Source organism: Ovis canadensis, chromosome 8 (assembly GCF_042477335.2).
Source record: "Ovis canadensis isolate MfBH-ARS-UI-01 breed Bighorn chromosome 8, ARS-UI_OviCan_v2, whole genome shotgun sequence".
In the NCBI taxonomy this organism is placed as follows: Eukaryota; Metazoa; Chordata; class Mammalia; order Artiodactyla; family Bovidae; genus Ovis; species Ovis canadensis.
Window position 1 is genome coordinate 40299027 of NC_091252.1, and position 15592 is coordinate 40314618.

A 15592-nucleotide genomic window follows, 5' to 3' on the forward strand; every position below is an offset into this window, starting at 1 on the left:
TACACGCACACACCCCCCTTTCTATAGAAATTGAGTCTAGAAGCAGTAACTGTTATCAGCTAAATTGAATACATTCCTGTGTTTTTTTAATTGAAGTATAGTTGATTTACAATGTTATATTAGTTTCAGATATATAGCACAGTGATTCAGTTATGTGTGTGTGTGTGTGTATATATATATAAATTCTTTCACAGATTCTTTTTCCTTATAGTTTATTATAAAATATTGAGTATAGTTCCCTGTGTTATACAATAGGTCCTTGTGGTTTCAGTTCAGTTCAGTCGCTCAGTTGTGTTCGACTCTTTGTGACTCCATGAACCGCAGCACGCCAGGCCTCCCTGTCCATCACCTACTCCTGGAGTCCACCCAAACCCATGTCCATCGAGTCGGTGATGTCATCCAACCATCTCACCATCCTCTGCCGTCCCCTTCTCCTCCTGCCTTCAATCTTTCCCAGCATCAGGGTCTTTTCAAATGAGTCAGCTCTGCGCATCAAGTGGCCAAAGTATTGGAGTTTCAGCTTCAACATCAGTCCTTCCAATGAACACCCAGGACTGATCTCCTTTAGGATGGACTGGTTGGATTTCCTTGCAGTCCAAGGAACTCTCAAGAGTCTTCTCCAACACCACAGTTCAAAAGCATCAATTCTTCAGTGCTCATCTTTCTTTATAGTCCAACTCTCACATCCATACATGACCACTGGAAAAACCATAGCCTTGACTAGATGGACCTTGGTTGGCAAAGTAATGTTTCTGCTTTTTAATATGCTATCTATGTTGGTCATAACTTTCCTTCCAAGAAGCAAGCATCTGTTAATTTCATGGCTACAAGCACCATCTGCAGTGATTTTGGAGCGCAGAAAAATAAAGTCTGCCACTGTTTCCTCATCTATTTGCCATGAAGTGATGGGACCAGATGTCAAGATCTTAGTTTTCTGAGTGTTGAGCTTTAAGCCAACTTTTTCACTCTCCTCTTTCACTTTCATCAAGAGGCTCTTTAGTTCTTCTCTTTCTGCCATAAGGGTGGTGTCATCTGCATATCTGAGGTTATTGATATTTCTCCTGGCAGCCTTGATTCCAGCTAGTCCTTCCTCCAGCCCAGTGTTTCTCATGATGTACTCTGCATATAAGTTAAATAAGCAGGGTGACAATATACAGCCTTGACGTACTCCTTTTCCTATTTGAAACCAGTCTGGTGTTCCATGTCCAGTTTTAACTGTTGCTTCTATATGCTGAGCTGCATACAGGTTTGTCAAGAGGCAGGTCAGGTGGTCTGGTATTCCCATCTCTTTCAGAATTTTCCACAGTTTATTGTGATCCATACAGTCAAGGCTTTGGCATAGTCAATAAAGCAGAAATAGATGTTTTTCTGGAACTCTCTTGCTTCTTTGATGATCCAACAGATGTTGGCAATTTGATCTCTGGTTCCTCTGCCTTTTCTAAAACCAGCTTGAACATCTGGAAGTTCACGGTTCACTGAACTTCCAGTATTGCTGAAACCTAGCTTGGGTGGTTTATCTATTTTATATATAGTAATGTGCACGTGTTAATCTCAAACTCCTGATTTATCCTTCCTCCTGCCTTTTTCTCTTTGGTAACCATAAATTTGTTTTCTATGTCGGTGGGTCTATTTATGTTTTGTGAGTTCATTTGTATCTTTTTTTTTTTTAAAGATTCTGCATATAAGTCATATCATAGGATATTTGTCTTTCCCTGTCTGGCGTATTTCACTTAGTATGATAATCTCTAGGTCCATCCATATTCCTGCAAATGCCATTATTTCTTCCTATTTGGCTGAGTAATATTCCATTGTGTGTGTGTGTACACCACATCTTCTTTATCCATTCATCTGTCAACAGACAGGTTGCTTGCATGTCTTGGCTATTGTAAATATTGCTGCAATGAATATTGGAGTGTGTGTGTCTTTTCCAATTAGGATTTTCCCTGGATATATGCCCAGGAGTGGGATTGCAGGATGAAATGGTATTAGTAACTCTACTTTTAGTTTTTTAAAGAACTTTCATATTGTTTTCATAGTGGCTATACCAATTAACATTCCCACCACTAGTGTAGGAGGGTTCCTTTTTCTTCACACCCTCTCCAGCATTTGTTATTTGTAGACTTTTTGATGACAGCCATTGTGACTGGAGGGAGGTGACACCTCATTGTAGTTTGGATTTGGATTAATCTAATTATTAGCGATGTTGAGCATCTTTTCATATGCCTGCTGGCCATCTGTATGTATTCTTTGGAGAAATGTCTATTTTCATCTTTTTTCTAGGTTTTGATTGGGTTATTTATTTATTTATGGATATTGAGCTGTATGAGCTGTTTGTATATTTTGGAAATTAATCCCTTGTCAGATGCATCATTTGCAAACATTTCCTCCCATTCTGTAGGCTATCTTTTCATTTTTTACATAGTTTCCTTTGCTATGCAAAAGATTTTAAGTTTAATTAGGTCACTTGTTTATTTTTATTTTTTACCTCCATTACTCTATCTAGGAGATGGATCCAAAAAGATATTGCTGTGATTTATATCAACGAGTATTCTGCCTATGCTTTCCTCTAGGAATTTTATAGCATCCAGTCTTATGTTTAGGTCTTTAAACCTTTTTGAATTTATTTTTGTATATTGTGTTAGAGAATGTTCTAATTTCCTTCTTTTACATGTAGCTATTCAGTTTTCCCAGTACCACTTATTGAAGAGACTATCTTTTCTCCATTGTATATTCTTGCTTTCTTGTTATAGATTAATTGACCATAGATGTGTGTGTTTATTTCTGAAATGTCTATCCTGTTCCATTGATCTATGTTTCTGTTTTCATGCCAGTACCATATGGTTTTGATTACTGTAGCTTTGAGTATAATCTGAAATCAGGGAGACTGATTCTTCCAGCTCTGCTTTTCTTTCTCAAGGTTGCTTTGGCTATTCAGGTAAAAAAAAAAAAGAGAAGAGAATATTGCATACACTCTTTATTTTATTTGAAGTCTCTTTTTCTGTCTTTTTGGAGTATATATACAGATTTCACTGAAGCTCGCTTTCTCCAATTCTAGGAGTTTCTTAGCACTGCAACACTGGTTTCTCATATTTAACTTAGGGAAAATATTTTAGGGGGTAAAAGGAAAACTAGAAAATAGCCAAAAGTGTTGGAGAGCACCTGTGTGAATTCTGAATAAAAATTCATCAGTTTCAAACAAATATGGTTCAAAGCAGTAATGATCCCAAGGAGACAGCATTTTCAAAACATAGAGGAGGTGGGAGACAGGAAATGGAAGTCATCCATTCAATTTTAACAAAGTAAGATTTTTTTTTCTGATGGCTGATATCCAAAATCAATCCTTTTTGGGGTGGGGGAAAGGAAGGAATCGGGTGTAAAGGACTATACTAATATTGATTAAAATTAGGTCACTTTTTTTAACCCCTAATTTCTTTTATTCATTAAGCTTAAGTTATTTGTTGATTTCCTACTACAGACCAGACACATGTTGGGCATTTAGTGGAGAGTAAGCCTACTTCCCTGGCAGCTTACAATCTACAAACTAGTGACCAAAGAAAAAGCCCTGGCTGCTGCCCCCACAGCTCTGCTGGCCGTCAGCACACGCCGTCACTGTACCAGCTCTGTTACCAGACACTGCCCTTGGGATGAGGGTCGCCAGACTTGTTACCATCAAAACTGCCAGGTCCTGAGACAAATATTTCCACTAAGTCAATCCCTGAACATCAGCCAAGGCCACAGGCCCAGAGCCACAGAGTCAGAGGCCCCATCTGAAAGGAACTATGTTTTAGGCCCAGGAGAATTGGAATGAGTCACTTTTTCCTTGAATGGGAGTGATTTTAACTTCATTTAATCACCTTTCCCCCTCCTCAACTCTTTTATCTTTAAAATTTGGCTTTACTAAAACAAGACTACATATTATCAGGTCTAAAAGGACCCCATAGACTGTGGAAGCTCTTAGGTATGGAAGGATAGAGAGTCTGTCCCTGATTTTGTGTTAGCTGTGCTGAGCACGATGCATGGGCTCAAAGATATGAGGTGATGATGAGGCTGAGTGGGGACAGGAGGATAACCTGAATGAGTTGAGGAGCAGTCTTCAAGCTTAAAGCACTGGCTGAGGCAGTGGCTGAAGGTAGCCTACAACCACCAGGCAAAGGATTAATTATTATTTCATTGATGAAAAAGAGTTGAGATTTAAGATTTATGACAATAATAAGCAAATATGCTTGCAGATGTGATAAGAGAAATTATCACTAATCAACTAATTCACATTAACTTTTTATTACCACAAAAGTAAATCTTCCTTTATAGAAAATATAAAAAAGAAAGATTAAAAAGATAGAAATTACTCATAATCCTATCACCAAGTGATCATCACTATAACCATAGTGATGTATTCAATATTTGCAAGTTGTTGCTTTTCAAAATAAGATTCTATTCTGCATATTCTTTTGTAACTTGTGTTTTTTCATGTCATGGCCTTCAGTGGCATCCTTTTTGATGATTATGTTGTATATTCTATAGTGTGGACACGTGACTGTTGTTCAATTACTAAGTCATGTCCAACATTTTGTGACCCCATGGACTATAGCATGCAGGCTCCTCTGTCCTTCACTATCTCCCAGAGTTTGTTCAGATTCATGTCCATTGAGTAGGTGATGCTGTCCAACCATCTTATCCTCTGTTGCCCCCTTCTCTTTTTGCTGTCAATCTTTCCCAGCATCAGGGTCTTTTCCAATGAATCAGCTCTTCGCACCAGGTGGCCAGAGTATTAAAGGTTCAGCTTCAGCATCAGTCCTTCCAATGGATATTCAGGGTTGATTTCCTTTTGGATGGACTGGTTGGATCTCCTTGCTGTTCAAGGGACTCTCAAGAGTCTTCTGCACCACAGTTCAAAAGCATCAGTTCTTCAGCACTCAGTCTTCCTTATGGTCTAACTCTTACAGTCGTACATGACTACTGGAAAAACCATAGCTTTGACTATGGGGACCTTTGTCAACAAATGATGTCTCTGCTTTTAATACTCTGTCTAGGTTTGTTATAGTTTTTCTTTTAAGGAGCAAGCATCTTCATGATACATTAACTTAATCTCTTTTAATTGGTCATTGAGGTTGTTTCCTGTTTAACTTCACTACAAAGAGCAGTTTTGCTTTTCATTTCCAAAGATCCCTGCTTGTATAGTTTAAACAAAGATCTGGCTATGTGGAAGGCAGAGCTTTGAATTGAAGAAACGGCAGTTTGGAGAAACCAAGAAATCTGGGTCTACAAATTGTTTCTCTTGTCTGACTAATCAAGTTAACCATTTGCCTCAACTCCCCCTCTGGCAAAATGTGATCATGAGCCTCATGCCTTCCATAATGCTGAATTTCTTAAATTCTCAGGAACATTTAGGGAAAAGTCTGCTTTGAATAATGTAGAAGCAGTGTCACAGGGCCTCTTGAGTATGGAAAACGGGCCTCCTTTTGTTACTTTAGGGATGGAATCTTGGCCTTTAAAACTTCCCTGTTCTTTCTCCATGCTCTCTCCCCCCACTGTCACCATTCCAAATTGATAGTTCAAAGCACTAGTTTATCAGATCTTATTCTCATGAAAGAGAGGGTGCTTTTTCCCCCTTAGCAGTCATGGCCATAGCCACAACTGCAACTGAATTCACATCCAATCCAAAGTATCAGTCTGTTCCAGACCAGCAGGTGAAGCAGTTCATCGGGCTGTGGAAGGTTAGGACCATAAGAGGCCAGAAAGGTGTTCTAGTCTCCTACCCCCATCCCCACGTTATAGAGTGATTCGCCCAGTGTTATTTGGTTAATGGCAGAGCTGAAGCAGGAGCAGTGCCGGGAGGCTGTGTGACCAGATGACTGAGTACTGTGTCTTTAGGACAAACAGCTTGGGTCAGTCTTGAATCTAACACTTTGGAGCTATGTACTTGAGGAACTTATCTACAATCCTCAAGTCTCAGTTTCCTTATCTGTAAAATGGGGGTGATACTCATAATACTTACTTTGTAGGGTTGCTGTAAATGAGATAACATATGAAAAGGACTGGTATATAATATTTCCCCAGTAAATGTTGGTTATTATTATGATAACAAGGGTTGTGTTTTCTATAGCACTGATGCCCTCCTCTAGGACCCAGTCCTAGCTCTTTACCTGATTCTTGTGTTGGAACCACAGCTTTCCATCAGCAGCTGACAGAGAAGGATTACTCTTCAGATAGAGGCCACTCTAAGTAAGTTTGTGTTTGGGAGGCCCTAAAATTAGCCTGCTCCCTCTGGACACTTCTTGCTTACCACAAATCCAGTAGCATTTGTATGGAAACAGTGGAGCATGCTGCCTGTGGTCTGAGACAGAAATGTAACCACAGCACTAAAGAAAATTGACAACATGGCACAGCCTAAGCCTCCTGATCACAGCCCAGGGATGTAGCCCAAAACCTGGAGATACATTAGCTCAGAAGGGGCCCTTTTCTTCCCACAGACTTCTGAGCTTGTCTGTAACCATCCTACCAAATTTCTTTTCTCTTATGTGTTTGACTTAAATTTTTCTTGGAATTAAAAACATGAACTTAATTACTGAAGACCTATAGTCATGGTTGCGTAAAGAAAGAAATCCCAGTAAAATTACCAATTTTTAAAAATCTAGCTGCCACCTATGTAGTTTTTTAAAGCAAATCAAGTTCAGCTAATTTCTATTTTAAGCCTCATTATGCAATTTACCTGTGCTGCCAAAGACTGTATCCCAGATACCCTTGACAAGGACAGGTCTTGTGGGCCCCAAGGACCAGAATCACCCTCACAGAACTGGGTAGGACAACTGAAAATTCCTTTATTTCAGGCAGATCCTGCCAAGCCTTTTTCTTCTCTTACTGGATTTGGGAAATAGTCTCGAATATTTAGGAAAATTTTATTTGACTTCTCTGAAGAACCATTTTAAACTGAAGACTGGTCATCTCAGGCCAACGTACTTTGCTGAGTGTAGTGTAGGACTATGTTCAAGGCCATGGGCATAAAATACTACCACTGCTGGCCAAACGGAAATCATCCATTGGGTCCTGTTTTCTTTGCTCCTCCTCTTCCTCTCCCCCTTGAATGAAACAAACTTGTATTAAATGAGAAAAATGAAAAACTACCAAACTTGCCTTTTCCCACACAAAGCAAAACAACAAAATTACATGATTAAGTAAACTAAAGTGGTGAATTTACTTCTTGCTCAATAAGTACAATGCTTTGATTTCAGAAAAATTTAACTTTTTTCTATGTTTATAATCTGAGGAGGGTGATTTCTTATTTCTTTCTTATGGGACTCTGTATATATATTCAGAAAAACCTCAAGTTGTAATTTCATTTTTTCACTCTCAGTAACTGTCCAAGTTGTGGCCTAAACCTTAATTAGCCCTGGTTGATGTTTGGTCCTGGCTAAATTTGCTTGTTGCCTATCCCCAGGAGTAAGCCTGTGGGTGGTCACATTAAATGGATGTTTCATTTTGTAGGAAATACTTGGGAATAAAACGTCAGGATGGGGTGAAAGAGGTGGGCAATGGGGAGCCTTGCTCCACTTAACAAAGGAAAGAAGAAAAGTCCCTTTACCAGTATAAATTGATTTGCCACAGAGAATACAATAGGGCATGGAGGGCGCATAGCAGCCCTTCTCCCATGTGAGGACCATTCCACCCCATGAGGCCCCTATCATGTTTATGAGTATAAAGCAGGTTTACACTTCTGCATTTACACGCAGGTCCAGGGCCCAGGTCAGTGCCCTGTTTAAAAGAACTAACCATGTGCATTGTATGCAGCTGTATACATATGACCATGGTATGCTCACCTTCTGGCACACTCTTCTGGCAAATGCAGTCTCCTAAACAATGATGTCATTAGAATAATTCTTTTTGTTTTATTTGTCCAAGGTCAAACATTCACTCTTTCAGATCACTGGTATCTTATAAGCCCGGTGCTGGCTCACACTGCTGCAGGACTGGGACAAAGAGATGATGTTACAGTCTGGTTTCCATGGCAACAGAGGAGGGGTAATGAAAACCGAAATGTTGGAAACACCCATTCTGACAATTGTAACATAATTCAGGTTATTACAAGGATGTAACTACTAAAGAAGCAGAAGTGTCATTACCTTGCAGCTCGTGTAGGCAAAAAAGCTACACTGCACATTTCTCTAGTTGGGCTGCTAAGAGGAAGGAAACACACACACACACACACACACACTCGCGACTCGTTTTCTGCATGTAAAATGTGTGTGTTCTTTAAAAGCCAGTGGTTGGCTGGTTTTCCGGACATGATGTGGTTGAAGCTGTCATCGTAATGGAAATTCATTGCTGTAGCTATGGTAAATCGAGTTTTCTGCCTGTGCTGAATGCATTAGTCTAATGAGATGTTTGCAGCCGGAGAGCAGGGCTGCTGGAGACTAACTATGAGCTACTAACACACGGGTGGAAGATTAGCTTTTGCAACACTCGGTTTGCATGTACTGAAAGTCATCTGTCTTCTGAGTCAACATTCCCGGCCTGGTAAAGAACCTGATCAGGGCTCTGGTGCACGAACTGTAGGTAAGGGAGATGCCCAATCGGTGGGTGTGCCGCTGACATGGGGTCCTTCTCTTTTCACTATCAGCGTGACAGCTTACCTGTTTCAGATCTCCTGGGTTGCATGTCTACCTTTACAACAACGCACAAGCATCCTGCACTGAAACTGCTGAGGCTGGCAGGTAAACTTTAGTTCCTCCTATTCAGAATACAGAGATTTCTTGGCCAGATCTCAGAGGGGGAGATGTGGTATAGAATTATATAGTTTATCCATTTGGTGTGCATACACTACTTTCACTCTGCCTTTGAATATGTAGAGTTACTGTTTTTCCCAAATGTGAACTCAAATAATTGGTTCGCTTTTTTTTGGCATGGTGATTTCGCTTTTTTTGTTTTTTAATTATAAAAAATTACAGTAAATCTCAGGATAAAATACATTAGCCTAGAATTTAATATTTGTAATCAATATGTTGTGAACATGCAAGAGTGGTATTTAACATTGAATTTTGTGTTTTATATCTCAGATGGAATATTTCATATGTCTTTATGTTGGTTTTTCCTAATTTACCAGGATAGACAAGAATACTATTTATTGCTATCTGCTGGTGTTGGTTAGTTTTGGCAAAAAAACAAACAAACAAACAAACAAAAAAACTCAGGTGATTGTGGAGTGTCAGGAACAGTTTACCCAAGTTCGAATACAGAGTCACCTCCTTCCCAGGTGGGGCTTTTTGTGACTTGAATCCAGCAGCATGAAGCTGCCTATCCAGGTTGCTTGCTGAACAGGACAGGACAGTGAATGAGGGTGAGGTGCCAGCTGCAAGGGAATCATTTCATTGATGGTTCAGGTACAAAGTCAAAAGTTCTTTCCACTACCTGTAACAGTTTAGGAGAAGAGGCTCTGGATTCTACAATGATACTCAAGAGTGTCAAGACAATCAGTAGCTTCCTGAGAAAGTGGCTTTTGGGTTAGTTTCAGAAATTGTGGTATTTGAGAAAGTAATCCAGTCACTTCAGAATCCAGACATTTGTTGTATATTTTGTTTTTCTTCTTTTTCAGAGGAACCATTTTTGAAAACTGAGAAACATAGTTCTTTTTCGTCCTCACGATTTTTTTTTTTAAATAGGCTATTTGGAGTGAAAGTATAAAATAACTTTGAAGGAATTTACAGTGTGGAAAAGTAAACTACCTAGGGTGCAATATTCCTGTGCAGCAATTTTGTGTGTGTGTTGTTTGGTAAAACTAGCCTGAAAAAATGAAGCGGGTATTTGAGCAACAGCACTCGGTGAAGATTACCTAGAAAAGCAGTAATGAATCGTCTAAACTCAAATAAAATGTGAATGTAGAACCTTCGGTTTTAGGGAAGTTGTTTGCTGACTTCACAGTCTTTATCTTTCAAACATATTTGTGACAGATATTTTTAAAAATATGAATGTACTTTATCTCTGTAAGTTGGGTCTATGGAGAGGCTATGTATTATTTTGGTAAATTAATGTCTGCTTGATTTGTGGAATTATAAGAAAAGTGAAAATTCCACAAATAACCAGTTCTTTTATGTTTAACATGTTTAAATTTCTTCCCTGTGCCACTTAAATAACTTTTATTTTGCTGCCAGCACCCACCGCCCGAAACAACAACAATAACAAAAACCTAACAAGTAAATGAACACTAATAGAAAGAAAACAAGAATAAATTGCTTTTGATCATTTATTTGCTTTTTGTGGTGTGTTTTTGAGGCAAGTGAAACCAGCAGAAGCAGTTTCACTTTCTATAGTTCTTGGTTTCTGGGGTTTGGGGTCGCAGGGGTTCTTCCAGTAGCAGGTAATATAAGCAGTTGAGCTGCTAGAACACAAGCCAGCCCCAGGTACTGTCTCTGCTCTAAAGCTTTTGTATTGAAAATTCAAAAAGTAATGACTTTTTAAATGTGAAATGCTTCCTTATTATAAAAATTCAAGCGATGCCCCAAAGTACAAAGATAGGATTTCTGTTTTTTTAATTTTAAACTTTAACTGATGTGAAAAATCAAAAGCAGAAACCTCTTATATTGTGGCGGCTTTTATGTATTTTTAAATCTCAATTTTGGACCTTAAACACTTCAACAAGTTTAAGGAAACATTGCTGAAGTGCCCTTTAAACAAGGGATGTCCAGAGAGAAATCATCTTTATGCACACGTGGGGAGGTAGATTTTACAGGGTTTGGTAGGTTTGTTTACAGTCTGGCGCGGTGGGCGGACACATCACACATGTTCACTCGCTCCTGACGACGCTTTAGAGCCAACGCGGACCGGGCAGAGATGAGGCGGGGCTCAGAACTGGCACCCTGGGGCCCCCGACAGAGCTCCGCGGGTTGAGGTTCCTCCCGAGGCTTTACCCCTGGAAGCCGCAGCGTCACCCCAACGCCAGGTGGCCCGGCGTGCTTACCCCGATCCAGCCGTCCCGGAGAGAGCAGGAGGCGACACCGCCTGGGAACTTAAGAGCCCAGACACCTCCAGTTTCATTCCCTGAGGCTTCTGCTCCACCGAGCCGCTGCTTTTATTTGGGGATGGTGTGGGAGAGAAAAGAAAAGAGATGAGGAAAGACTCTTTTCCATCAAATTATCAAAGGGCATACAATTAGGTTTAACATTTTGGAGATGAAGTTTGTAAAAGCAGTCCCTTTTGGTGTGAGCACATGTGCTTCTTCATTTCTGTGGGCAAATCTGACATTTCTAGGAGAGAACTTTGTGTGAGTGCCCCCTTGGACATCTTACTTCTTAATCCTGCAATCTCTCAAAAGGCTTTTGAAAGATTTACACGTTTTTAATGCTTTTGTTGCTTTCTAAGGCAGACAGGTGAGGAGAGGCAAGGGGGATTAAAAACAGCCACTGGGAGAAAAATCAAATGGTTTGGTACAGATATAATGTAACAAGCCACCACTGTGTCTAGTAAATTACTCTAAATTTTAATTAATGAGTCACAAAAGCCACACCATAAGCTTTAAAAATTACCCCTTTATCAATAAGGTGATAATTAACTTTCTCTGGAATTAGCAATTCTCTCAGCCCCGGGCAGTATGCAGCCTAGTAAATTCTCTGGAAACTTGCCAAGTTTTAACAATTGGTCTTTTGGCAAACCTACTGGATTTTAATTCAAGTGTCTATTGTGACATTTTCTAACGTGATTCCGAGACCATTAGGATCACCCCAATTGTGGCACAATTTCTGAAGTTTGAGAGTGGCTCAGTGTTTGGATTGCCTTTGCATCTGTCTCTCTTTCTTCATTTTCCTTTTCTACCTTTCCCCCGCGGCCCGCCCCCTCCCCCCACCCCCGAAAAAAAAACCTCTGCATTTGCAAGAACGCCACAAGCTAGTCTCTGCTGTAAATCTCTGCTAGAATCTCTGCTGTAAACCTATGTGGTGAAGCCTGCGTTTGTTGCTACGTACAGACCAAATTCGAGTGTTTGGCTATGAGCCCATGTGGTTCTAAGTGTTTTTCATTGTTGTTGCGTTCATCTCGGTTTCAGTTCTGGCAAGGGTTCGTTCCTCAATGTGTCTGCAAACTCTCACCCGCGGTTTGCCCGATGCCGAGATTGACTGAGACTGATGAGAAGAGCTGCAGGCCATTTTCGACGTGCTCAGGGCTGTTTGAAATCTGGCTTATTCTGAGCTACGTGGATTAACGTCTGAGGAGGCAGAGGAGCCCTGAGCAGCCTGCTCTACCACGAACCCTCCCCTGCCACACACTCCCGGGGCTGCTGGTCACTTGCGGATGGCATTCAGGGGCAGCCTGAGGAGGGACGCTGCTATCCGGCCACAGAGGCTGGAAGGCAAGTGGTGATGGGTGTAGACTCCTTCCAGGAGTCAGACCTCTCTCTTCACCCTCTGGGTTCTTTAAACATTAGCATCGGTGAGCCCTTACTTCTCTCAGTCAAGAGGGCTGGATAGGACCGGATGCTGGAGACAAAGCTTCCTTCTGGGTTAAGCTGGCAGTTCTGATGCAGTCAAGAACATTCCTTCCTTGGCGGGTGGGGAATGGAGAGGAACAACCAGCAGAATTTGTGCATTCTGGAATAAATCAGCATTTTTCAATCTGAAGAGGCACTTTGCCACCACTGAGATAAAACACCTCTTGCTTCTTGCAGTGATTACTTCATGGACTACTATTTTAGCCCAGAAAGGGATTTATTACCCAGTGGCAGTTCTCACTTTGCATTAAGCTGAAAAGTCATTCCACCGAGTCTGTGTGACACCCTAAGTAACTGGAGTGTATTCTGAGATCCACAACGGGGGCTTCCCTGGGATTGCTTTCGTTACTGTTTGACCAGTTGTGATTTATAGAGAATTGTAGAAACGCTTCTTTACCATCCCATCAGCTCAGACACATTCTCCCTGAATTTTTATTTGTGGTGAGGTAGGTGTGCATTTCTTTGTCATCAGCTGCATTTATTGATTACGTAAGTGGAAGCTGGTCCCAGTGTTGCTGCTTTCCCCGCCCCTCCCCTTCATGTTAGTGCTTTTTAGGAAGATTGCACCCTCCTTTGAGCCCTTTGGGGAAGGGGTTGGGCTGAGGAGTGGTGGCCTTCCTGTCTCCGTAGGGCATTCAGCACACAAGCAGAGGAGTGGAGTTGGCTGTTGTGAGAAAATTAACATGCCAGGGAAAAATAGTGTCATCGCTATACTTTGAAAGGCAATGATGTTGTCTGGTTAGCTCTATGACTGTGACTCAACATTTGGGAGCTGAATCTTTGGTAACAAAAGCCTTTGCCCTTTTTGTCTCTCTGTGCTGACCATTCTAAAGCAAAAGCCCCAACTCTTTCAAAGCACAAACATATGGCTGAAATTCATTCTAAAGAAATAGACAGCCTTTCATCAAAATGGGCAAACTTGGGAGCAAATGCTGATCTGGGCAAAGCAAAGAATTATACGGGTTGGGTCCTAGTCCATCCCAGGGAAAATAGCTCTAAACCAAGGTAAAAACCAGAGAGAGAGTCTGTTTCATCTCGCTTCCAATGAGGACTTGACCATTACCCTCTCTTCCTGTATCCCTTGGTGCAGTTCAGAAAGGATTCAGTAAGAGCCAACAGTAGCTCATGGCTGTCAGCTCACAGAGCTTATGGGTCGTTCGTTTACTTTGGGGAGGAAAGATTTTCTATGTTCCCTTTCACATTTGTCCACAAGTCATCCTGAGACATGGTTGTTCTGATGAGAAAACCAGGGTGGAACGCCAAGGAGTGTGTTTTTCTCTGGTGTCCCGAGCCAGGCCTTGAGCCCTCTTGCTGGACTGACGTTAACACTCAGCGGCCATGTGTCGGGGTCTGCCTTGAATGCAGCCTTTGAGCAGGACTGGGGCTGGCATCAGGATTTGAATCCTGTTTTGACAGAGTTTTGGTAAAAGAAAAAAGAAAGAATTGAGAAAAACCCAAGGTATGAAACAACTTTGGGGCATTCATGCTTTTTGTTTTGGAGCTGGTAGTTGGAGGTTGTGTTACTTAATTCCTTTGGGTCTAACTGTTGCAGGTAGAGGGACCCCTTCCAGGGCCCTAAACTGGGCTCTTGTCTACCACTCGGAAATGAATTGTCCGAGGAGACACATGTGCTGACAAAGCAAGAGATTTTATTGGGAAAGGGCACCCAGGTGGTGAGCAGTAGGGTAAGGAAACCCAGGAGAACTGCTCTGCCACGTGGCTCGCAATGTCGGGTTTTATGGTGATGGGATTAGTTTCTGGGTGGTCTTTGGCCAATCATTCTAATTCAGAGTCTTTCCTGGTTGTGCACGCCTGGCTCAGCCAAGATGGATGCTAGCGAGAGGGATTCCTGGAAGTGGACGGACACGCGGTGTCTCCTTTAGACCTTTCCCGAACTCTTCCGATTGGTGGTGGCTTATTAGTTCCATATTCCTTATCAGGATCTCCTGTCATAAAACAACTCATGCAAATGGTTACTATGGTACCTGGCCAGGGTGGGCGGTTTCAATCAGTGTGCTTCCCCTAACATAACAATTTCTAAACTATTACAAGCCAGGAGGAATCATTCTCATTCTTTGTGGCCTTCCAGAAAAGAGACTGACCTCTTGTCTTCACAGCCTTTAGGATTTACTGCCCTCACTGTTGGGAAATTATGGTGATGTCAAGGTTTAATAAAACCATTAACTTTTAAGATATGCTCTTTATTCTAAAGTGAATAACTCCTAAATTCACTTTATCCTAAAGTGAATAACTTTATCCTAAAGTGAAAATAAAATGTTGGGCGAGGCATTGGGTTTCTTGATCAGGAAAGAACTCCACTGTCGGAATGCAGTTCAATCATTTTTCAGTCCAAAGAAACCTGTGGTCACTAGTGTGATTCATGCTGTTGCCATTGTTGCCTGTGCTGGGGGGCTTTGCTGTGAGATTTGGGGGTCAACAGCCATCTGTGCGTTCACACTTCTATTGAGCATTCCCCCTTACAGATGCCAAAAGATACTCAAGCACATTTGATTTCACCACTTTACAATCTCATTTGTAAAGGTGCTTCAAGTGGAAAGCTGCAGAAAGCTTTAAATTTTGGTGCACATAATTATAAAGCATAGGAACAGTGGGAAAAAAATCCATCTGGCTCTAATGCCTGAAATCATCACCTACAGTGTGAAAATATAGCCCTTGTATTGAGTGTTTGCAATGTAATTAATACTAAGTATTTAGCATAAATAATAAGAGCAGACTGTAAGGTGAGACTGTGTTGGTGCCTAATGTGGAAATAGTTAATTGGTCCCACAGTGAGAAGCTGTACAACTGTTTTGTGTTAATGAGGCCGAGTGAATATAAACTCTCTCCAGGGAATCGAAGTTAGAAACTGGAGTTGGGGTGCAATGTGTGTGGTGAGGTGTGGGGGCCAAGGGTACACGATGCCGTAAATGGGGTGGTCCTTTCTTTCTATTGCTCTTCTTTTAGTTGTGAAGTCATTTGGCATGAACCCAATAAAGAATAAAGTACCTAAAATTCTCTGATAGCAGAGTAAAGAAAAAATACATTCAGAAAAGTTTGTCTTTTACACACATTTCCCTGGAAGCAGCCCAAATCTGCTAGGATCAAGTGTGGAGAAATTGAATT

General features: G+C 41.2%; 1 protein-coding gene across 24 annotated transcripts in view; it reads left to right on the forward strand.

Annotated features, from left to right (window-relative positions):
* Nucleotides 1-8211: 8211 nt before the first annotated feature.
* Nucleotides 8212-15592, forward strand: part of SCML4 (Scm polycomb group protein like 4) — a 105415-nt gene continuing 98034 nt past the window's right edge. For 3 of the 24 annotated variants that reach the window (XM_069598201.1, XM_069598221.1, XM_069598226.1), the window contains exons 1-2: nt 8276-8330; nt 8615-8708. In XM_069598201.1, the coding sequence (XP_069454302.1) occupies nt 8328-8330; nt 8615-8708 (97 nt within the window). In that variant the 5' untranslated portion in view covers nt 8276-8327. Of the gene's footprint in view, nt 8551-8614; nt 8709-15592 lie in introns of all 24 variants that reach the window. The other 21 variants (XM_069598204.1, XM_069598219.1, XM_069598203.1 and 18 more) reach the window with 17 other exon arrangements.